The 22,725-nt window shown below is 51.7% G+C and overlaps 1 protein-coding gene across 2 annotated transcripts in view; it reads left to right on the top strand.

Annotated features, from left to right (window-relative positions):
- LOC135974464 (maestro heat-like repeat-containing protein family member 1) overlaps positions 1-13,598 on the top strand; it is a 936,803-nt gene extending 923,205 nt beyond the window's left edge. Inside the window, exons 1-2 of one of the 2 annotated variants that reach the window (XR_010591722.1) lie at positions 11,289-11,387; positions 12,023-13,598. Coding sequence is in view for 1 of the 2 variants with exons in the window: in XM_065562659.1 (XP_065418731.1) it covers positions 12,023-12,142 (120 nt within the window). In the remaining variant the exon portion in view is untranslated. Of the gene's footprint in view, positions 1-11,288; positions 11,388-12,022 lie in introns of those variants that run through there. The other variant, XM_065562659.1, reaches the window with a different exon arrangement.
- The last annotated feature ends 9,127 nt before the right edge of the window (positions 13,599-22,725 follow it).

Genomic DNA, 22,725 nt, shown 5'->3' on the forward strand with positions numbered 1-22,725 from the left:
TTGGGGTAACTCACTTCCCCCTTACGGCATCAGTCTTCTCCACTATCAAATCTACACTGGGGAAGAAGGACAGAAGCCCCGACAATCACCTTCACCTCTGGGTGTCTGGTCCTGGGAGCCGAAACCAACTGGACTATGTGCCCCATCTCCTAAACTTCCCTGTCTTTCCCTCCTAGGGCCTTGTCCTTAGTGCTCAGCCTGGCCCCTTCCCAGCTTGTCCCTGACCTTTAAAGGACTCTCCAAGCCCCTCCCATGCCTGCTTCCCTTGGGGTCTCTCTCCTGGCTGAGCACAGGCTGCCCTTCTATCTCTCAGCAGGCCTGGGTCCTAGTCACAGGCTGCGTCTTGTCACGTGACCCCCACACTTATTCCCTTCACCCTAGGGAGCTGCATCACCTGGGCCAGGTGCAGTTGAGCTCCAACCCCTTTCCTGGCCATCTCAACCAGGGACAGGTTGAAACTGGTAACCTGTGGGTAACAGTAACTGGTTGCTCCCAAAGGTGCTGAAGACACAATGGAAGAGGAAATCCTTTGGCCTGGATTGAAATTATTCCGACTGAAAGTGAATGAGAGAAAATAGGTCCAGAGTTCTCTTCCTAGCAGCAGAAAATGTAGCGATTGATAGAGGTTCAGGTCAGAAAGGACCATTATGTGCATCTAGTCGCCCCTCCTGTATAACTCAGGGCTAGAATGTGACCAAGTGGTTCCTTCAGCCAACCATAGCATGGGACTGAGCCAGAGCACGTCTTTTGGAACGACATCCACATGCAGGAGAGCCAGCTGGCTACCAGAAAATCTCTCTTCTGCAGTGACGTGGGGTTAAGGGACACGGGGGAAAAGACATGGAGGCTGTGACTAAACTTAGAGCAGCAAGGCCAGGAAAACCAGGGTTAGGTCCCAGGCCTGGCTATCAGATCTGCTGTTTTCTATTCCTGGCTTTGGGACCATGAGCGAGTCTCTGCACCGCTGGGTGCCTCGTTTTCCCCAGCTATCAAATGGAGCTAATCAAGGTTTTGTTTGTTCTCCCCATTTTACAGGGTGGGAAACTGAGACAAAGTTGGGACCTGTCGACACTACAGGTCTGTCGTGCGTTTGTAATCTGCTGACCCCCACATGTTGTTCAGAGCCTATGGACAACACAGCTCCTAAAGGTACGTTTGTTCTGTGCTTATCCCCTATGTACCAGCAGGGCTGGACAGCATTTCTCACTGTGATGTGGGGAGCAGGTCCTGGGTACTAAGGGTCTGAAGAAGCTCTCAAGGACTAATTTTTAAAAATAATTTTTATCAATGAATTGGGAGAAAACATACAATCACTGCAGATAAGATTGGGGGGGTGACAAAATACAGGCAGAGTGGTAATTACTGATGGGGAGAGGGCAGTGATACAGAGCGATCTGGCTCATTCAGCCAGCTGGACCCATTCAAAGAAAACAAGTTTGAGCAGAGCCCAATGCAAGGTTCTATGCGTGGCAACAAGGCACGCCGGCCACACCTCCAGAAGGGGGACGTGTATCCAGGAAAGCAGTGACTCTGAAATGGATTTAGGGGCCAGAGTGGAAAAGCCATTCAACATGAGCTCCCAGTGTGATGCTGTGGTGAACAGGGCTAAAGCCATCATTAGACGTAGGAGCAGAGCCGTGAGTAGGATAGGGAGGTGACACAGCAGCAGTGAGACTGCTATTGGAATACTGCCTCCAGTGTTGATGTCCTCCTTTGAAAAAGATGGTCCTAGAAATTGGAGCTGGGCAGCAAAGAGCCACCAAATGTTCTGAGGGCTGGAGAAAAATGCCTTCTAGTGAGCTATTGAAAGAGCTCAACCTGTTTAGCTTATCAAAAGAAGATTGAAAGGTGACTGCACTGAAGTGTTGAAGTGCCTTAATGGAGAGAAAATATTGGGTATTAAAGGGCTCTTTAATCGAGCAGAGAAAGGCAGAACTAGACCCAATGGCTGGAAGGTGAAAAGAGACAAATTCCTATGACAAATAAGGCACAAATATTCAACAGCGAGGATGATTGAACACAGGAAGAAGCTACCAAGGAAAGTAGTGGATTCTCCATCTCTTGACGTCATTAATAAAGACTAGATGCCTTTCTGGAATGTGTTTGCCCCAAAAGTAGCTATTGTGGTAGACAGGAGGCCTGTGATATGCAGGGGGTCAGATTAGATGCTCTAACTGTCTCTTCTGCCCATAAAGTCTACTCATTTCTGAGAAACCGACTGTAGCATTGGGAGCAGCTTGTGATGTTTTACTGTCTAGCCGGCTTACTTCCTAGAATGAACACTCATTGAGCGGGGTGATCCACAGGGAGTAGCTCAAACCTCCAAAGTGTCTGCCCTGTGGCAGGACATTAGCACTGCAGGGGAGGGGTGGGTGTGGCAGTGACATCACAAAGGCCTTTTGCACGACCTCAGCCTATTGGCCAAAGGTGTAGGGGAGGTGGTGACCTCACAGAGGGATGCTGACATCAGCCAGGCAGGACAGGGGCGCAGGGCCAGGGAAACCTCAGAGACCCCTGTGGCTTTGCTTCAGCAAGTCTCCTTCTCGAGATCTCTCTTTGAGGTCTGAGAGAGTATTAGGGGTCACGTACGTGAGCACCAGGAGGAACCTCTTTTGAGTTTTCTCCTTTCTTTTTCCTGATTTCACTAGAAAACAGACGTCCCTGTTTAGAAGGTAAGAGCCTCTGAGAGGTTTGGAACCTGTTCAGTCTGATGCATCTGGCGCCATCTGAATTTTAGGCATGGAAAACACTAGCTTAAGGTGGCCAAATTTTATTCCCCATCTGGGATTTTGTCCCTTAGAATCTCTGGGGACATTAAGGTTCGTCCTTTTTCTTTTACCTTTTCCTCCATCCCTCCCTCCTTTCTCTTCATCTCTTACTTCTTTTGTCTGTTCCCCAGGAGAGGTGTGTGTGTGTCGTGGGGGTTGCTCTACAACTCCCATTGTGGGAGGTCCACCGAAAAATGTGGGGCTGAAATAGTGCTCAGACAGTGATCCCCAGCGGTGACCTGGGCCATCCTTTGGGCTCTCTGGTGAGAACCCTCATCCTCCCGCCCCTCGGTCTCTACCCTGATTGGCTGAGCACGGCGTTATTGACAGGGAGGAGACTCAGGTCCCTGTTGTTTTCTTTTAAGACCAAGTAAATAGTCATAACCCGTCATATGTTCGACAAATTTTGCTGCTTCTCTGCAGTTCATTATTTTCTCTACCATTCCAGTTCTCCTAAAATACTTGCTGAATAATTACTATGAACTCTTGCTGGTCTGGAACTCACTTGAGAGCACTTTATTCAGGTCATTCAATGTCTGAAATTCAAGATCCGATCGTTAGTTTGAAAATCAGGGCTCTTGGGTCCTATTCCCAACTCTGCCACGGACTGGCTGTGTGACCTAAGACAAGTCAATTCTCCTTTCTCAGCCTTAGCTTCTCCCTCTTTCAAGTAGGGATAACAATCCGCTCCTACCTATCTCCCGACAGGTGGAGGATGGGGATCTATTGGAGAGTGTCACTAGGAGCAGTGCATAAGATGAGGTGTCCTATCATGTTTACTCAGATCAGATTATGACATAATAGAATGGCTGAAATAGTCTATTTTATTTGTATTTTATTATGTTGCAATTGTTAAGAGCAGCAACTATTTAGCTCAGACTGAAACATCTTATCTAATTTTTGAGATCTAAGTGTCTCCTCTTTGTGTGCGACGAGACAAACACGTACTCCTGTTCTTTTTGTGACACAGAAGATGCTTTTGTTTTGCAACAAAATATTTTTGCAAAGAATTTTCATGCCACTTGATATGATTTCAAGAAAGAAACTGGTTTAGTTTGAATGGGATTTTCGGACAGAAACGGTTTCAATGAAATTTCCCCACCATCTCGATTCCTGGGCTCTATCCCTGTCTTTGGGGGGTTTGCTGTCTGTTAGAACAGGAGTCTGATTTGGATAGGGATAGAGACCTCTTCAATGTTTTTAATGAAGTAAATACTAATGGGAATTGTGTGATCATGGGAGATTTTAACTTCCCAGATATAGACTGGAGGACAAGTGCTAGTAATATAATAGGGCTCAGATTTTCCTAGATGTGATAGCTGATGGATTCCTTCACCAAGTAGTTGAAGAACCAACAAGAGGGGATACCATTTTAGATTTGGTGTGGGTAGTGAGGATCTCTTAGAAGAAATGGTTGTAGGGGACAGCCTTTGTTTGAGCGATCATGAGCTAATTCAGTTTAAACTAAATGGAAGGGTAAACAAAAATAGATCTGTGATTAGGGTTTTTGATTTCAAAAGGGCTAACTTTAAAAAATTAAGGAAATTAGATAGGGAAGTGGATTGGACTGAAGGACTTGTGGATCTAAAGGCGGAGAAGGCCTGGAATTACTTCAAGTCAAAGTTGCAGAAACTATCAGAAGCCTGCATCCCAAGAAAGGGGGGAAAATTCATAGGCAGGAGTTGTAGACCAAGTTGGATGAGCAAACATTTCAGAGAGATGATTAAGAAAAAGCAGAAAGCTTACAAGGAGTGGAAGATGGGAGTGATCAGCAAGGAAAGCTACCTTACTGAGGTCAGAACATGTAGGGAAAAAGTGAGAAAGGCCGAAAGCCATGTACAGTTGGACCTTGCAAAGGGAATTCAAACCAATAGTAAAAGGTTTTATAGCCATATAAATCATAAGAAAATAAATAAAGAAGAAGTGGGACCACTAAACACTGAGGATGGAGTGGAGGTTAAGGATAATCTAGGCATGGCCCAATGTCTAAACAAATACTTTGCCTCAGTCTTTCAGAGGCTAATGAGGAGCTTAGGGATAATGGTAGGATGACAAATGGGAATGAGGATATGGAGGTAGATATTACCACATCTGAGTTAGAAGCCAAACTCGAACAGCTTAATGGGACTAAATCGGGGGGCCCAGATAATCTTCATCCAAGAATATTAAAAGAACTGGCACATGAAATTGCAAACCCATTAGCAAGAATTTTTAATAAATCTGTAAACTCAGGGGTTGTACCGTATGACTGGAGAATTGCTAACAAAGTTCCTAGCTTTAAGAAAGGGAAAAAACGTGATCCGGGTAACTACAGGCCTGTTAGTTTGACATATGTAGTATGCAAGGTCTCAGAAAATGTTTTGAAGGAGAAAGTAGTTAAGGACATTGAGGTCAATGGTAATTGGGACAAAATACAACATGGCTTTACAAAAGGTAGATCGTGCCAAACCAACCTGATCTCCTTCTTTGAGAAGGTAACAGATTTTTTAGACAAAGGAAACACAGTGGATCTAATTTACCTCGATTTCAGTAAGGCATTTGATACGGTTCCACAAGGGGAATTATTAGCTAAATTGGAAAAGATGAGGATCAATATGAAAATTGAAAGGTGGATAAGGAACTGGTTAAAGGGGAGACTACAACGGGTCGTACTGAAAGGTGAACTGTCAGGCTGGAGGGAGGTTACTAGTGGAGTTCTTATATTATGGGAACAAGTAAATAACTTTTCCTTATTCACTTTCTCCACATCACTCATGATTCCATATACCTCTATTATATCCCCCCATAGTCTCCTCTTTTCCAAGCTGAAAAGTCCTAGCCTCTTTAATCTCTCCTCATATGGGACCCCTTCCAAACCTCTAATCATTTTAATTGCCCTTCTCTGAACCTTTTCTAATGCCAGTATATCTTTTTTGAGATGAGGAGACCACATCTGTACACAGTATTCAAGATGTGGGTGTACCATGGATTTATATAAGGGCAATAAGATATTCTCCGTCTCATTCTCTATCCCCTTTTTAATGATTCCTAACATCCTGTTTGCTTTTTTGACTGCCGCTGCACACTGCGTGGAAGTCTTCAGAGAACTATCCACGATGACTCCAAGATCTTTTTCCTGATTCGTTGTAGCTAAATTAGCCCCCATCATATTGTATGTATAGTTGGGGTTATTTTTCCCAATGTGCATTACTTTACGTTGTCCACATTAAATTTTATTTGCCATTTTGTTGCCCAATCACTTAGTTTTGTGAGCTCTTTTTGAAGTTCTTCACAGTCTGCTTTGGTCTTAACTATCTTGAGCACTTTAGTATCATCTGCAAACTTTGCCACCTGACTTTTTACCCCTTTCTCCAGATCATTTATGAATAAGTTGAATAGCATTGGTCCTAGGACTGACCCTTGGGGAACACCACTAGTTACCCCTCTCCATTCTGAAAATTTACCATTTATTCCTACCCTTTGTTCCCTGTCTTTTAACCAGTTCTCAATCCATGAAAGGATCTTCCCTCTTATCCCATGACAACTTAATTTACATAAGACCCTTTGGTGAGGGACCTTGTCAAATGCTTTCTGGAAATCTAAGTACACTATGTCCACTGGATCCCCCTTGTCCACATGTTTGTTGACCCCTTCAAAGAACTCTAATAGATTAGTAAGACACGATTTCCCTTTACCTAAACTATGTTGACTTTTGCCCTACAATTTATGTTCTTCTATGTGTCTGACAATTTTATTCTTTACAATTGTTTCAACTAATTTGCCCGGTACTGACATTAGACTTACTGGTCCGTAATTGCCGGGATCACCAATAGTGCCCTTTTTAAATATTGGCGTTACATTAGCTATCTTCCAGTCATGGATACAGAAGCTGATTTAAAGGACAAGTTACAAACCATAATTAGTAGTTCCGCAATTTCACATCTGAGTTCTTTCAGAACTCTTGGGTGAATGCCATCTGGTCCCAGTGACTTATCAGTTAATACCAAAACCTCCTCTAGTAACACCGCAATCTGTGACAATTCATGAGATTTGTCACCTACAAATACTGGCTGAGGTTTGGGAATGGCTGGAAGGTGAAAAGAGACAAATTCCTATGACAAATAAGGCACAAATATTCAACAGCGAGGATGATTGACCACAGGAAGAAGCTACCAAGGAAAGTAGTGGATTCTCCGTCTCTTGATGTCATTTAATAAAGACTAGATGCCTTTCTGGAATGTGTTTACCCCAAAAGTAGCTATTGTGGTAGACAGGAGGCCTGTGATATGCAGGGGGTCAGATTAGATGCTCTAACTGTCTCTTCTGCCCATAAAGTCTATTCATTTCTGAGAAACCGAGTGTAGTATTGGGAGCAGCTTGTGATGTTTTACTGTCTAGCCGGCTTCCTTCCTAGAATGAACACTCATTGAGCGGGGTGATCCACAGGGAGTAGCTCAAACCTCCAAAGTGTCTGCCCTGTGGCAGAACATTAGCACTGCAGGGGAGGGGTGGGTGTGGCAGTGACATCACAAAGGCCTTTTGCACCACCTCAGCCTATTGGTCAAAGGTGCTGGGGAGGTGGTGACCTCACAGAGAGATGCTGACATCAGCCAGGCAGGACAGGGGCGCAGGGCCAGGGAAACCTCAGAGTCCCCTGTAGCTTTGCTTCAGCAAGTCTCCTTCTCGAGGTCTCTCTCTTTGAGGACTGAGAGAGTATTTAGGTTCATGTATATGAGCGCCAGGAGGAACCTCTTTTGAGTTTTCTCTTTTGTGTTTCCTGATTTTACTAGAAAACAGACGTTCCTGTTTAGAAGGTAAGAGCCTCCGAGAGGTTTGGAACCTGTTCAGTCTTATGCATCTGGCGCCAGCTGAATTCTAGGCATGGAAAACACTAGCTTAAGGTGGTCGAATTTTATTCCCCACCTGGGATTTTGTCCCTTAGAATCACTGGGGACATTAGGGTTTGTCCTTTTCGTTTTACCTTTTCCTCCATCCCTCCCTCCTTTCTCTTCATCTCTTACATCTTCTGTCCTTTCCTCTGTTCCCCTCCCACCACCAGGAGGACTCTGTGTGTGTGTCGTGGGGGGTGCTCTGCAATGGGAACAGGGACAATTCTCCAACTTTGGGCAGTCGAGAGCCTGGGTGAGATAAGGGGCGTTAAAGCCCTTTGTGAAGGAGAAAGGGGAGTTTCACGGTGTTGAGCACCAAGGAATTCTAAACTTTGCTAAAACATCTAGTCTGCAGAAACCAGAAATGGTCGGGGCCACATTGTAACCATTGTCTTTTTTAAAGCCCATTGAGGGATGTGAGTCCCACCTTTTTAGGTATCTGGGGTGCTGGGAGGAGAGAAGAGGTGCCTGTCTCCATTTTATGGCCTCAACAAACTAAGTGCTGTGCCCCAGTTCTCGTCAGAGATCCCTGAAAAAGTCCGTCTTCCCATCCATTAACATACCTGGAAAGATACTGGAACTCCCTATTAAACAACCAGTTTGTCAGCACCTACAGGACAATTTGGTTCTTAGGACTAGTGAGCATGGACTTGTCAAGAACAAATCATTCCAAACCAATCCTAGCTCCTTCTTTGGCAGGGTTACGGGCCTAGTGGAGGTGGGTAAACAGTAGATGTGATCCATCTTGCTGTTAATAAGGACATTCTCACAAACAAACTAGGGAGATGTGGTCTAGATGCAATTAGTATAATATGTGTGCACAGATGGTTGCAAGCCCGTACTCCAACAGCCCAGAACCAAACAGCAGGAAGCAGATCATGCAATGAACTCCTGCCAGTGCGTGTAGATTGCATTACATGCACCCCTGTGGGGGAGGAGGAGCTGCTCTGGCTGGGGCAGGGATGGGGAGGGACCAAACAGGCTGGTTAGTGAGAGGCTGCCTTGACCCCAGACTCACGCCCGCTCCCCGCTCGGTTCCAGGATGGCCAGGCTCCTGAGGATATTCAAGAAGAAGGCTCTGCAGGTGGCCCCAGAGCCTGAGGGAAGCAGCTGCCATCTTCCCCAGGAGCAGAGCGGCTCCTCCGTCCCCACTGGCGGGGAAGGAGCTCCCGGCCAGGCCAGGAGGTGGAAGTGCCCAGCCTTCTGGCGGAGAAAACCCGCTCCCAGCGCAGGCGCCGAGGTGGGAGAGGCCAGGTCGAAATGGAGCTGGGCCAGGCTGCGGCTGGGCAGGCAGGACCCAGCGCAGGAGGGGAGCCGGGCAGGGTGACTCTGGGGCATGTTGTGTGGGCAGCAGCAGCCCCAGGAGCCCAGTCCTGATTCCCAGCAGGAGGCATCGCCCTGCCCGGTCAGTGAGGACCTTCCAGCCTCCCCAGGGCAGGAGGTGGAGGATCCCTGTCCCACCACCAGCAGCTCGGCCCGCTCCCCATGGGACAGCACCAGTGCCTGGGACTCAGGCAGCAGCGAGGCTGATGGGCGCCGCTGCTTTGTTCTAGGTGAGGAGTCAGGCTGGGCTCAGAGAGAAGTGAGGGCGGGGCTGTGAACACCCTGGGCCCAGGCCCTCGATCAGTGCTATGGGGGCGGGTCCCCAGCCCAGGGGTCTGGCTTGAGCCACATGAACCCCACTGACACTAGATGCTGCCACTTTGGTCCTTGGTGCTCCAGTTGGGGGGAGGCACCTCCCAGGGAGTCCAGCACAGCGTGGGGGGGTCTCTTTGCTATGGGCTCCTGAAGGAGTTGGGGGCTGAAGGCATCACTGAGAGGGGGGAGTGTGGGGCCCGATCTGCCCTGGGTCCCGGAGGTGGGAAGGGGACACATTGCCCCACTGTGCCCCTGTCCTTCCCCCAAATGGCAGCAGGCATCACCCTGTCCCCTTCTCTCCCTGGTGCAGGGACTGCCAGGGACTCAGGGGACGAGGAGGAGGAATGGGTGGACGTGGCCACAGAGGAGGCTGCTCTCAATAACAGCCGAGAGCAGCTCCAAGGCGGAGAAAAGATACAAACGTACCCCAGCTGTGCTGGAACCGAGACTGTCCTGCCCCTTCCCAGCACCTGACCCCCTCCAGAGGGTCTTGTCCCTGATGATCCACCAGCCCTAATGGGGACCTTTCTCCTCCCTGATCTGGGACCCCAGAGGTGGGGGTGTCTGTCACACACCAGCCGGGTCTCCTCCCCCCACAGGCACTGTCCCAGTTTCTGACCCTGCTTGTGGTGGAGTGGTGGGTGATTTGGACAATGGGCGGGTCCCCACTATCCCCCATTCAGGCCTGAGTCCTGCAGCTGCTGTGTGGGGGCAGGGAGGTCCCTGGCTAACTGGCTCTCTCTCCCCTAACCCCACTCCTGGTGGGTGCAGGAGGAGGCCCAGCAGTTCGTGTTCCTGCACGCCATCCACCCCGCGTCTCGCTGCACAGCAGAGAGGGCAGGACACAGTGGAGCCGCACTGCTGCAAGGCGGCTGTGGCGGAGAGGATTGTGGTGAGCGAGACATGGTGCCGAGCAGCTGGAGGAAAGACAGAGACATGGGAGGGGCAGGGGTCTCCCCAGGCCAAGGGATGGGGGATTGTTGGTGCTGGAGGGGCAGCAGAGGGCAGGGATTGCTGGGGCTGAAGACTGGGGAGAAGAGACGGGAGAAATTCGGAGAGTGGTCACTATTGGGCAGGAATCGGAGGAGCGGGGGGTAGGTGGGGGGATCCTGCTGGCTGTGTGGGGCCCTGTCTGTGTAATCTCCTCACTGAGAAGTGTCAGTGTGGCCCGAATCTCACACGCTCCTTTGTCTCTGTTGGGTCTCACAGGAGCTCATTGAGGAGCTGCCTGATAACTCTCCACCCGGCGCCGTCCTCGCTAACTCCCTGATTGCTGTGGGCAACCTCAGGTACCGAGACCCTCCGGCCCGGTTCCCCTAACCCCAGTGCTGCTCAGGCCCAGGGCTGGGAGTCACGGCCCCTCCCACTCCCAGGTCACCGCCCAAGGGTGGCTCCTCTGGCAGAGGTGGGGGGAAGGTTCACTCTCTCCTGGCTAGGCTGTTCTTTTCACTCCAGTAACATTGCAACGGCTTTGGGGAGAGGCTCACACCCAGGATCAGATACAGGAGGGGCAGCAGGGTCCAGGGAACAGGTGCTATTCCTGCCCTGCCACTGTCTGTCTGAGAAACCTTGGCCTTGTAATTCCCTGGCTCGGTGCCTCAGTTTCCATTCTCACCAGCCTGTGCCTATTTCCCTGCAGTTTCACCTGCATGTTGGTGCCAGTCCTATCCCCACACTGCACAGTCTAATGCCGGCTCCTCTCTCTTGCCATCACCATGACACCTGCCCTGGAGCCAGAGCTGGAGACCCACCTCCTCCGAGCTGCCCTGCACGCCGTCTTCACCCTGGGCATGGAGAAGGACACCACCCAAGTGCAGGTAGATCAGCTAAAGTCATGGATTGAAGAGCCAGCTGTCATCCTGCCATGAATCCTTGCTAATTGCCTGCAGTGGGATGTGAATGAGAGAGGCCAGGATATGTGTTTGGGGGTCTCACCAGTGCTTCCCAGAGACCCCACTTCCCATCCTGTGGCAGTTGCTTTCCCTAACTCTGACCCATGGCTCTCCCTTGCTTTCAGGTTCTGCCTGGGGTCTTGCCAGACCTCCTGGACGCCATGCTGGGGAACCTGCTGGCAGAGTCCCCAGACACCGACAGGCTCCAGTACATCTTGGAGGTTAGCCCGATGAGAGGGGTGGGGGCAATTTTACCTTCACTCTTAGATCCATTTTCCAGTCTGTCCTCCTAGCTGAGCCCCCAGTGGGCATCCTTGGTCAGGGCAGTCAGTGCAATGCAGTGTCACGCCCTTCCTCCTTAAAGGACAGAGGAAGGAGCTGGGACTTCAAGCCAGAGCTCTGCCTGGTTGTGTTGAGCACTAACCACAGGGCCCCTGGCTGGCTTGGGGAGTGAGAGTCTGAACCCCTCCTGGGAGATCCAGAAGAGGGTCCTCAGAGAAGAGTCACAGGCTCCTTCCTAGAGAAACAGGAGGGCCCCAGAGAATCAGCCCGTCTCTCCGACGGGCCCTGAGATTTCTGAGGGGATTGTTCAGGAATCAGGAGTGCAGGGAGGATGGGACCAGCCCCGACACTGAACATTGTTCCAGTCTAGAGAGACAATGACAAGTTGTGACCTGCAGGATTCAAGAATCGTCCTGCGGGCAACAATCCCCTTCCAAAGCTCTGCAATCAATGAATCAGATATTCCACCCTGCGCACAATGTCTCAGCCCCCTGGGGATGGGTGTGTGTCTGTGTCTCATTTCCACAATACGTGCACCTGCCCATTGATCCTGATCTGCCTCCTTTCCCCACAGCACATTAACTACTGGATCGTGTCCAGGGTGCCGCGAGAGAGAGCCAGGGCTGTTAAGAGCAGCACGGCCCTGCTCAGATTCACCATCACCCTCCCTGAGTTTGACATAAGTGACCTCTGACCCCAGCTTCCTGACTCCAGGCGTAGGTGATCTGGCTCCGACGGGCTGTAGGATCTGCTGCTGCAGGGGCTGTGGGTTAGGAGTGTTCCTCTTGGGGAGGCAGAGTCAGAGCAGAGAGTGAGCCTGGCTTGAGTCAAGTTCTTCTTGTCCTAGTTAAGTGGTGACTCTGGGCTTTTAAGGGGACTGTGCTCCAGGTTCATGCCTCCCTGTCATCCTGGAGCAGCTGGGGAAGCAAGTCCTCATGGAGGGCCCTGCCCACAGCCCTGTGCTCCAGGCTTCCTTGGGGGCAGAGGAAATTAAGGGTCTGGCTCTAGCATCTCCTGCAGAGGGGCTGAGGGGAAGGAGAGTCCTGGCCCGGGGGGGACTGGGAGCTGACAGGAAAATGCTGATGGAGTCCCCTCTCCCTCTCCCGTCCATTAGAACTCAGCGGAATTCCCCAGGATGGGTCACCACATGGCACAGCTAGCTCTGTCCGTCAGTGACCCAGCCAAGGACATCAGCCGGCAGGCCAGGGAGGGGGTTTACCGGCTCTACCAGCTGCTGCTGCACCAGTGGGGTAAGGAACCCAGCTGGGAAATGGCACCCGCTAGAAGAGTGAGACTGGGACCCCAGCCAATTTCTCTCAGACTGACCCCGGCTGGAGGATGAGTCTCTCTATCTCTTTCTGTGTTCCACACCACGCCCTGCAATTCTGTTGGGCCGGGCACGCAGCGAGGACTCTGCCCACTGTGCAGCCACCAATGGGATTGGAAGGACACAAGCCCTGCAACCAGAAGGACAAACATGTGTGTGTCTCTCTCCCTGTCACCTACTCCCTCCTGGGGGAAACCCAGCAGCTGATGGGGGACAAGGTGAGCAGCTGCATTAGACTCAGGAGATTGGGGCGGGGCCCAGGCCTCATTCCCATCCTGTGGCCATTCGCTGGCCTGGCACAAGTTGCCTGGTGGGGAATGAAAGGGAGAGCAGGTGCTCCTGGGAAGGGAGATGAATTCACCTCCATGAGCAGGAGCGAGCCAGCTTGTCCCCGGAGCAGCTCCACCCAGCTCTTTAGCCAGGCTAATTAATGACAAGCTTTGCCTCATCCCAGACTTATGTTCTTAGGACAGGGTGCTATTGCTCTTGGGAAGGGCAGGAGAGTCCCCCAAGTGCCCTCTGTGAGACTCTCCTGTCCCACAGGGCCGCACCCAATTCCTAGTGGTCTGGTGTCTGTGTCACCCGAGCCACCACTCAGAGTTGCTCCCATCACTGGCAGCCTGGGAGGCCAAGGACTGACGGGTGATGGCGTCTGACCAGGCAGGGCTGAGGCACATGGGAAGGGGACGCTTGTCCTGCTGCTGGCAAGGCTGGACCCGTTCTGGAGAGAACAGGAGGATTCAGTGAGCAGTAGGGTTACCATGTCTAATAAATAAAAAAAGAGGACCCTCCACGGGCCCTGGCCCCACCCATTTCCCCTCCCCTAGCCCCGCCCAACTCCACCCCTTCCCCCCGCCCTAACTCCGCCCCCTCCTCCCTCCCACTCCCAGCCATGGGGAAAGGGCTGCCCCAGCGCTACCGGCTTCACGGTTTGCCGGGCAGCCCCCAGACCCTGCGCCCCCGGCCGGTGCTTCCCCCGAGCCGCCGGAGCAGAGCAGCTGGAACCGGGAAGGGAAGTGCCTTGCCCGTGGCTCGGGGTCCGGAGGCAGCAGGGGCTGCCCGAAGCCGGTAGTGCTGGCTCGGGCAGCTCGGCTCTTAAAGTCTGAGAGGGGAGGAGCGGAGCAGCTCAGCTGGAGCCCGGGAAGGGAAGTGCCTGGCCGGCGGCTCGGGGTCCGGAGGCAGTGGGCGGCTGCCCGAAGCCAGTAGCGCTGGCTCGGGCAGCTCGGCTCTTAAAGTCTGAGAGGAGAGGAGCGGAGCAGAGCAGCCGCGGGAGGGGAAGTGCACGGCCGGCATTTTCCCGGACATGTTTGGCTTTTCGGCAATTCCCCCCGGACGGGGGTTTGATTGCCGAAAAGCAGGACATGTCCGGGAAAAACCGGACGTATGGTATCCCTAGTCAGCAGGGGCTGCCGATCCGTCCCATTCACCAGGGCTGCCATCCTGAGGCTTCAGCATTAGTGGCTGGGGTGACTTGGGGAAAGGTCTCAACCTCCCCACATCCCACTTCACTGCTGCCAGAATCCCTCCTGCCCCCCCCGCTACAGTCCCCTCCCTACCCAACCTGGGTGGGGGTGGAGGAAAGGGGTCTGAGAACTTGAGCTGTGGATTGGAGGTGGAACAGCTGTCAGGGGCACTGAGGGGGACGTGGCAGGAGCTCCCCATACAAGGAGGGGGGTTGCCACTGGAGGTCACTAGGAAGGACAACAAGATTCCATCCTGGGGGTCAGGAGGGGAAATCCATCCCTCAGAGGTGGGCAGGGGCTGGGTGGAAATGCTGCTGGTTCCAGGGGCTGTTAATCCCCCCTGATTCCTCGGAGGCATCTGAGTCTCAGACAGGTTCTCGTTCCCTTGCAGCAGGAGGACGTCATGGCCAATGTGATGCGCCAGCTCCGTATCATACGGCACTTGCGCCAGGTGCCCGAGGAGCTGCAGGGCCTGTGCCTCTGAGGCCACCAGCAACTCCCGCTCTCTGCTGCAGGTACTGCTCTGGCTCTCTGTAAATGGGGAGCTAGTGGAAGGGGAAATGGAGCCCCCTGGCACTCACAGAAACCCTCTCCCCTCTCTGTGGAGCAGGGTCCTTTCCTCTGCCCCCAAATTCCTTCATCTGGGACAGGAGCTCTTTCCCTCACACCCATTTCCCTCCCCCCTTTCCCTGATCTACCCCCATCCCATTCCCCCTGCGCCCAGGCAGAGCTCTGCCTGCCCCATATGGTGCAGAAAGGCCTGTGATATGCAGGTGGTCAGATTAGATGCTCTAACTGTCTCTTCTGCCCATAAAGTCTACTCATTTCTGAGAAACCGACTGTAGCATTGGGAGCAGCCTCTGCTGTTTTACTGTCTAGCCGGCTTGCTTCCTAGAATGAACACTCATTGAGCGGGGTGATCCACAGCGAGTAGCTCAAACCTCCAAAGTGTCTGCCCTGTGGCAGGACATTAGCACTGCAGGGGAGGGGTGGGTGTGACAGTGACATCACAAAGGCCTTTTGCAGGACCTCAGACTATTGGTCAAAGGTGCTGGGGAGGTGGTGACCTCACAGAGAGATGCTGACATCAGCCAGGCAGGACAGGGGCTCAGGGCCAGGGAAATCTCTGAGTCCCCTGTAGCTTTGCTTCAGCAAGTCTCCTTCTCGAGGTCTCTCTTTGAGGACTGAGAGAGTATTAGGGGTCACGTACGTGAGCGCCAGGAGGAACCTCTTTTGAGTTTTCTCCTTTCTTTTTCCTGATTTTACTAGAAAACAGACGTCCCTGTTTAGAAGGTAAGAGCCTCCGACAGGTTTAGAACCTGTTCAGTCTGATCCATCTGTTCCACAAGTCCTTCAGTCCAATCCACTTCCCTAACTAATTTCCTTAATTTTTTAAAGTTAGCCCTTTTGGAAAAAAAACCCTAGTCACAGATCTATTTTTGTTTACCCTTCCATTTAGTTTAAACTGAATTAGCTCATGATCGCTCAAACCAAGGCTGTCCCCTACAACCATTTCTTCTAAGAGATCCTCACTACTCACCAAAACCAAATCTAAAATGGCATCCCCTCTTGTTGGTTCAGCAACTACTTGGTGAAGGAATCCAACAGCTATCACATCTAGGAAAATCTGAGCCCTATTATATTAATAGCACTTGTCCTCCAGTCTATATCTGTTAAAGTCTCCCATGATCACACAATTCCCATTAGTATTTACTTCATTAAAAACATTGAAGAGGTCTCTATCCCTATCCAAATCAGACTCCTGTTCTAACAGACAGCAACCCCCCCCCCTCCCCCCGAAAGGCAGAAATAGAGCCCAGGAATCGAGATGGTGGGGAAATTTCATTGAAACCGTTTCTGACCGAAAATCCTATTCAAACTAAACCAGTTTGTTTCTTGAAATCATAACAAGTGGCAATGAAAATTCTTTGTCACAATGTGTTAAATTGTCTCGTCGCACTCAAAGAGGAGACACTTAGATCTCAAAAATTAGATAAGATGCTTCAGTCTGAGCTAAGTAGTTGCTGCTCTTAACAGTTGCAAAATAATACAATACAAATAAAATAAACTATTTCAGCCATTCTATTATGTCCTAATCTGATCTGAGTAAACATGATAGGACACCTCATCTTATGCACTGCTCCTAGTGACACTCTCCAATAGACCCAGCAGTCCTTATTTCCAGGCCCCTTCACTAACCACTGCTGCACACTCCCTCCCACAGCTGGCAATTACAACCAGGCACTCATGTCCGGTCCCCCTGCTTTGAGAGGGAGTGTGCTCCATTGGAGTGATTGGAGCAGGGAACTGGGAGTCAGGACTCCTGGGTTCCATTGCTAGTTTCCTATTGACCTGTGGGACTTGGGGTAAGTTGCTGCCCCCTCTAGGCTCTGTCCCCAGCAGTCAAATGGGGATTTCATACTTTCCCACTATTGGAAAGTGCTGGGAGAATCCCCCAGCAAAAGCTGCGCTGACAGTGCTAAGCAGCATCTGTTTGCTTGTGAGAATGTCCTATGGGACTGTGTCAAAAGCCTTATTAACACCAAGATAGATCACATCTACTGTTTACCCACCTCCACTAGGCCCCTAACCCTGCCAAAGAAGGAGCTAGGATTGGTCTCGAATGATTTGTCCTTGACAAGTCCATGCTCACTAGTCCTAAGAACCAAATTGTCCTGCAGGTGCTGACAAACTGATTGTTTAATAAGCAGAGGCTGCTCCCAATGCTACACTCGGTTTCTCAGAAATGTGTAGACTTTATGGGCAGCAGAGACCGTTAGAGCATCTAATCTGACCCCCTGCATATCACAGGCCATTCTCTACCACAATAGCTACTTTTGGGGCAAACACATTCCGGAAAGGCATCTAGTCTTTATTAAATGACATCAAGAGATGGAGAATCCACCACTTTCCATGGTAGCTTCTTCCTGTGGTCAATCATCCTCGCTGTTGAATATTTGTGCCTTATTTGTCATAGGAATTTGTCTCTTTTCACCTTCCAGCCATTGGGTCTAGTTCTGCCTTTCTCTGTTCGATTAAAGAGCCCTTTAATACCCAATATTTTCTCTCCATTAAGGCATTTCAACACTTCAGTGAAGTCACCTTTCAATCTTCTTTTGATAAGCTAAACAGGTTGAGCTCTTTCAATAGCTCACTAGAAGGCATTTTTCTCCAGCCCTCAGAACATTTGGTGGCTCTTTGCTGCCCCAGCTCCAATTTCTAGGACCATCTTTTTCAAAGGAGGACACCAACACTGGAGGCAGTATTCCAATAGCAGTCTCACTGCTGCTGTGTCACCTCCCTATCCTACTCACGGCTCTGCTCCTTCGTCTAATGATGGCTTTAGCCCTGTTCACCACAGCATCACACTGGGAGCTCATGTTGAGTGGCTTCTCCACTTTGGCCCCTAAATCCTTTTCAGAGTCGCTGCTTTCCTGGATACACATCCCCATTCTGGAGGTGTGGCCGGCGTGCCTTGTGGCTACGTATAGGACCTTGCATTGGGCTCTGCTCAAACTTGTTTTCTTTGAATGGGTCCAGCTGGACGAATGAGCCAGATCACTGTATATCACTGCCCTCTCACCATCAGGAATTACCACTCTGCCTGTATTTTGTCACCCCCCAATCTTATCCGCAGTGATTGTATGTTTTCTCCCAATTCATTGATAACAATTATTTAAAAAAATTAGTCCTTGAGAGCTTCTTCAGACTCTTAGTACCCAGGACCTGCTCCCCACAGCACAGTGAGAAAGGCTGTCCAGCCTTGCTGGTACATACCAGATAAGCACAGAACAAACACACTTTAGGAGCTATGTTGTCCATAGGCTCTGAACAACATGTGGGGGTCAGCAGCTTACAAATGCACGACAGACCTGTAGTGTAGACAGGTCCCAACTGTGTCTCGGTTTCCCACCCTGCTCTAAGTTTAGTCACAGCCGCCATGTCTTTTCCGCCATGTCCCTTAACCCCACGTCACTGCAGAAGAGAGATTTTCTGGTAGCCAGCTGGCTCTCCTGCATGTGGATGTCGTTCCAAAAGACGTGCTCTGGCTCAGTCCCATGCTATGGTTGGCTGAAGGAACCACTTGGTCACATTCTAGGCCCTGAGTTATACAGGAGGGGCGACTAGATGCACATAATGGTCCTTTCTGACCTGAACCTCTATCAATCGCTACATTTTCTGCTGCTAGGAAGAGAACTCTGAACCTATTTTCTCTCATTCACTTTCAGTCGGAATAATTTCAATCCAGGCCAAAGGATTTCCTCTTCCATTGTGTCTTCAGCACCTTTGGGAGCAACCAGTTACTGTTACCCACAGGTTACCAGTTTCAACCTGTCCCTGGTTGAGATGGCCAGGAAAGGGGTTGGAGCTCAACTGCACCTGGCCCAGGTGATGCAGCTCCCTAGGGTGAAGGGAATAAGTGTGGGGGTCACGTGACAAGACGCAGCCTGTGACTAGGACCCAGGCCTGCTGAGAGATAGAAGGGCAGCCTGTGCTCAGCCAGGAGAGAGACCCCAAGGGAAGCAGGCATGGGAGGGGCTTGGAGAGTCCTTTAAAGGTCAGGGACAAGCTGGGAAGGGGCCAGGCTGAGCACTAAGGACAAGGCCCTAGGAGGGAAAGACAGGGAAGTTTAGGAGATGGGGCACATAGTCCAGTTGGTTTCGGCTCCCAGGACCAGACACCCAGAGGTGAAGGTGATTGTCGGGGCTTCTGTCCTTCTTCCCCAGTGTAGATTTGATAGTGGAGAAGACTGATGCCGTAAGGGGGAAGTGAGTTACCCCAAGGTCACCCAGTGAGTTTATATCACAAATGCATAGTCGGAAGGATCCAATAGAAACATGGATTTTCCAGTCTCTTCTTTCTAGGAGTCCCCAGGGCTAAGGTAAAACCTACCCATTCTGCTCACCTCCAAGATGTGCTGGAGTTTGTCTGTGCTGGGGGGTGCTGTCAGCAGGATCGAGAGCTCGTCATCCATGTTCTCTGGGCAGGCCTTGCTCAGAGCCTGCCAGCGGAGGGAGACCAGGGGTCAGGATTATGGAACCTGTTGTGACACCTGCCAGGATGACAGCAGGCCCTGTAGTCCTTGCCCAAAGCAGCTCTCTGCAGAGGGCCTGGTGCACAGCAGTGTAGGGAACAGCTAAGCTGCTAGGGATGGGAGCTGGGCTTCCTGGCAGAGTCCAGCACCCAAAGGCCAGCATCTGCAAGGAAGGGATTCCCCACAGAGGGGCAACATCATCTCCCACACACAGGGAGTCTCCCCCTGACACTTGATTCATCCTATGGCCTGTTCCCATCTCTGCCCACCACACTCCCTACTCAGCAGCTCCAGCTACCGAAGGGAGTACGAACCAGAGGCCTTCCTGCTCCTGGGACAGAGGAGTAGGTTGATGATCTACCTGGATGTGAGCGTTGGCCTTCCCCATGCCCAGGGTTTAGACTCCATTCAGGGCAGCGCACAGGAACTGCGATTCCTATTCTGGATCTAGTGGCAGCTTCAGTTTGCTGGCAGGAGACTGTACATGAGACCTTGCAGTTGCGGGGGTGACACAGGCACTAACATGTGCATGGGAGTTTGAGCAACAGGGCAAAGGCCTGTGTGGGGCAAGGAGGGCAGGGATTTGGGAAGCAAGAGCAGAGGATCAAACCCTTTCTTAATGTGGGTCGGGATGATCCCCATTTCAAAGATAGAGAAAGTGAGGCACCAGGTGGGAGAGTGACCTGGCCAGGATCACGTTACCGCTCAGTGGCAGGACTGCAAACAACCCGTTCCCTGATCTCCTCACTGCACGCTGCTGCCCCTCCTGTATGACCCCTCCAGCCATCCTCGCCCACAGGCCATCCCCACCACTCTCCAATACCAGGCTGTTTCCACAATGGAAGCAGGCTTGTAACAGAGTTCACTCACTGATAGGTGCCCCTTCCTTCAAGGCCTGGGTTCACAGATTTCTTGGGCTAGCACACCCGCCAGCAGGTTTTTGGCTGGGAACTCAGCCCTTCGGCCAGGCGACCATCTTTTAGTCCACTCCTTCCTGGGTCACGCTCATCCCAAACGAAAAGTCAAAAAATGTCTTTAACTGAAACAAGATCCTCTGTCCCTTGGGGGCTTTTCCTCAGCCTGACTTTGGCTTGGCCTGCCCTTGCTGGCCTTGGTAGCCCTTTCTATGGCCCTGTACATCCCCTTCCTTAGAGACCGTGGGAGAACCAGTCCTACACTGGATTCTAGGTTCTGCCCCAAGGTCCTGTACCGAACAGCTAGGCCTGCTCCTGTATCTTTGTTGCGGTTTCCCCTGGTTTCCCCTCAGCTGGAGCTCACTCTGTAATCCATTTGGCCTAGCTCCAGGCTTTATAGCCCACAGGCCAAGCCCCCAGTTATATACCCTCCTCCTTAGAACCTGGCCCACGCGGGGGCAAGTTCTATTCTTCTCCAAGCTTCATCCCTCGTCATCTCATCGCTGTCACCGGCTGCGCGCTTGTACAGCCTGTGCGCAGTGTCTGCAGCTCCACTGCCAGCTCACTCGGGGCAAACCTTCTCTTCTGCAGTATCCCGACGCTCTTCCTGCAGCCACTCAGTCTCATGAACAGCTGCTTGCAGAGCCTCTTCTGAAGCCTTTAGCGTCTTCTGTTGCCTTTTTGCTACTGCCGCTGCATATGCCAAAACCTTTTCGGTCAGGGTCTGAGAACCCACCATGGACTGCTCCACCCTTGTGTTTGTCCCTCCTCCAGTCTGCTTCATCTCTGGGCCAATCATTTCGTCCTTCATCTCCCTGCAGCACTCGACAGGGTGTGTTGGTGGAGGGTTTGCAAGGTCCATGGCCATCCCAGCCACCTCCACCTTGCCTGCCTCATGGGGGTTTGTGTCAGGGGACACCTTCTCCTTTCTTGCTAACTTCTTAGGGCCCTGGCCCCTCATTCAGCCACTCAGCAATTTCCTAAGCAGGCCGTGTCTTTTGATATGGCCTGCTTCTCTGCCCCCAAAACAAAGAATTCTTGCTCCCATCTTGGCATTAGGCCACGCTTGTACACTTTCTCATGCCCTTCTCCCTGGGCTAACCTTCTCAGCACAGCCCAGGCATGCTCTCCTTCTCTGCTCTTTTTGTCCATGGGCATAGCAGACCCTGGGTTGATTTCCCTTTGCAGGATCTCTCACAGGTATTGCTGCTGCTGCGTCTGTAGCTCCACCTGCACTTCCTTCTGCGTCTGTTGGTCTTCTAGGAGCTGCTGGAGAAACCCCTAGATCTGCTTTGGCTGCTTAGCCAGTCCCTGGAACTGAAGTGGGAAATCCAGTGACCAGCTTGGTCCCTTGATACACCTGCTTGGGGGAGGGATAGCTCAGTGGTTTGAGCATTGATCTGCTAAACCCGGGGTTGTGAGCTCAATCCTTGAGGGGGCCATTTAGGGATCAGGGCAAAAAACTGTCTGGGGATTGGTCCTGCTTTCAACCCTGATATTCTATGATTCCTTCAGCAACCAAGACTTCCCTCATGGATCACAGGGGGAACTCAATCCTGCCAACTATGCCAATCATAAATGAATCTACTCACCGTTAGGTGCCCCCCGGCGGCCAGGCATGGCATCACAGCCCTCTCGCTGGGCTAGCGTCCCCCCATCCATGGTCGCTCCAGCACCATGGCAGTTTCTCTGCCTGGTAACGCCGGCCAGGTCACCACCTTTAGTCCACCCTTCTGGGGCCCAGCTTGCCTCACACTAAAAGTCCAAAGAGGTCTTTCCACAGACAGAAGTCCTTCTGCCATTGCTGGGGCACTTGCTCAGCCTGTAGCCCCCTTGCTGGGCTTGGGAACCCTCTCCAGGTGCGTGTACGCCGCCTCCTCTGGGGCCGGTAGGGGAACCCAGTCCCACCCTGACATTGATAGCAGCTCAGGGCCCTGGACCCAACAGCTAGGTCTGCACCTTTCTCTTTGCTGCACTTTTCCAACCTCTCTTCTCAGGTTCCCCTCCAGGCTTTCCTGGCTGCTCTGAACTTCCTACCTTGTTCTCAATCCTGTTGCTATCACCCCTGAAGTCTGGCTCTTTACGGGGGCGGATATGGTGCCTCTCAGTTCGGGCTCATTCTGTAATCAGCTTTCTGTGAGTGCCAGGGGGCTCCATTTCTCCTTCCACTAGCTCCCCATTTACAGAGATCCAGAGCAGTACCTGCAGCAGGGAGCGGGAGTTGCTGGTGGCCTCAGAGGCACAGACCCTGCAGCGCCTCGGGCACCTGGCGCAAGTGCCGCATGATACGGAGCCGGCGCATCACATTGGCCGTGACGTCCTCCTGCTGCAAGGGAATGAGAACCTGTCTGAGACTCAGACGCCTCCGAGGAATCAGGGGGGATTAACGGCCCCTGGAACCAGCAGCATTTCCACCCAGCCCCTGCCCACCTCTGAGGGATGGATTCCCCCTCCTGACCCCCAGGTTGGAGTCCTGTTGTCCTTCCTAGTGACCTCCAGTGGCAACCCCCCTCCTTGTACGGGGAGCTCCTGCCACCT

This window comes from Chrysemys picta, chromosome 12 (genome assembly GCF_011386835.1).
Source record: "Chrysemys picta bellii isolate R12L10 chromosome 12, ASM1138683v2, whole genome shotgun sequence".
Lineage (NCBI taxonomy): Eukaryota > Metazoa > Chordata > Testudines > Emydidae > Chrysemys > Chrysemys picta.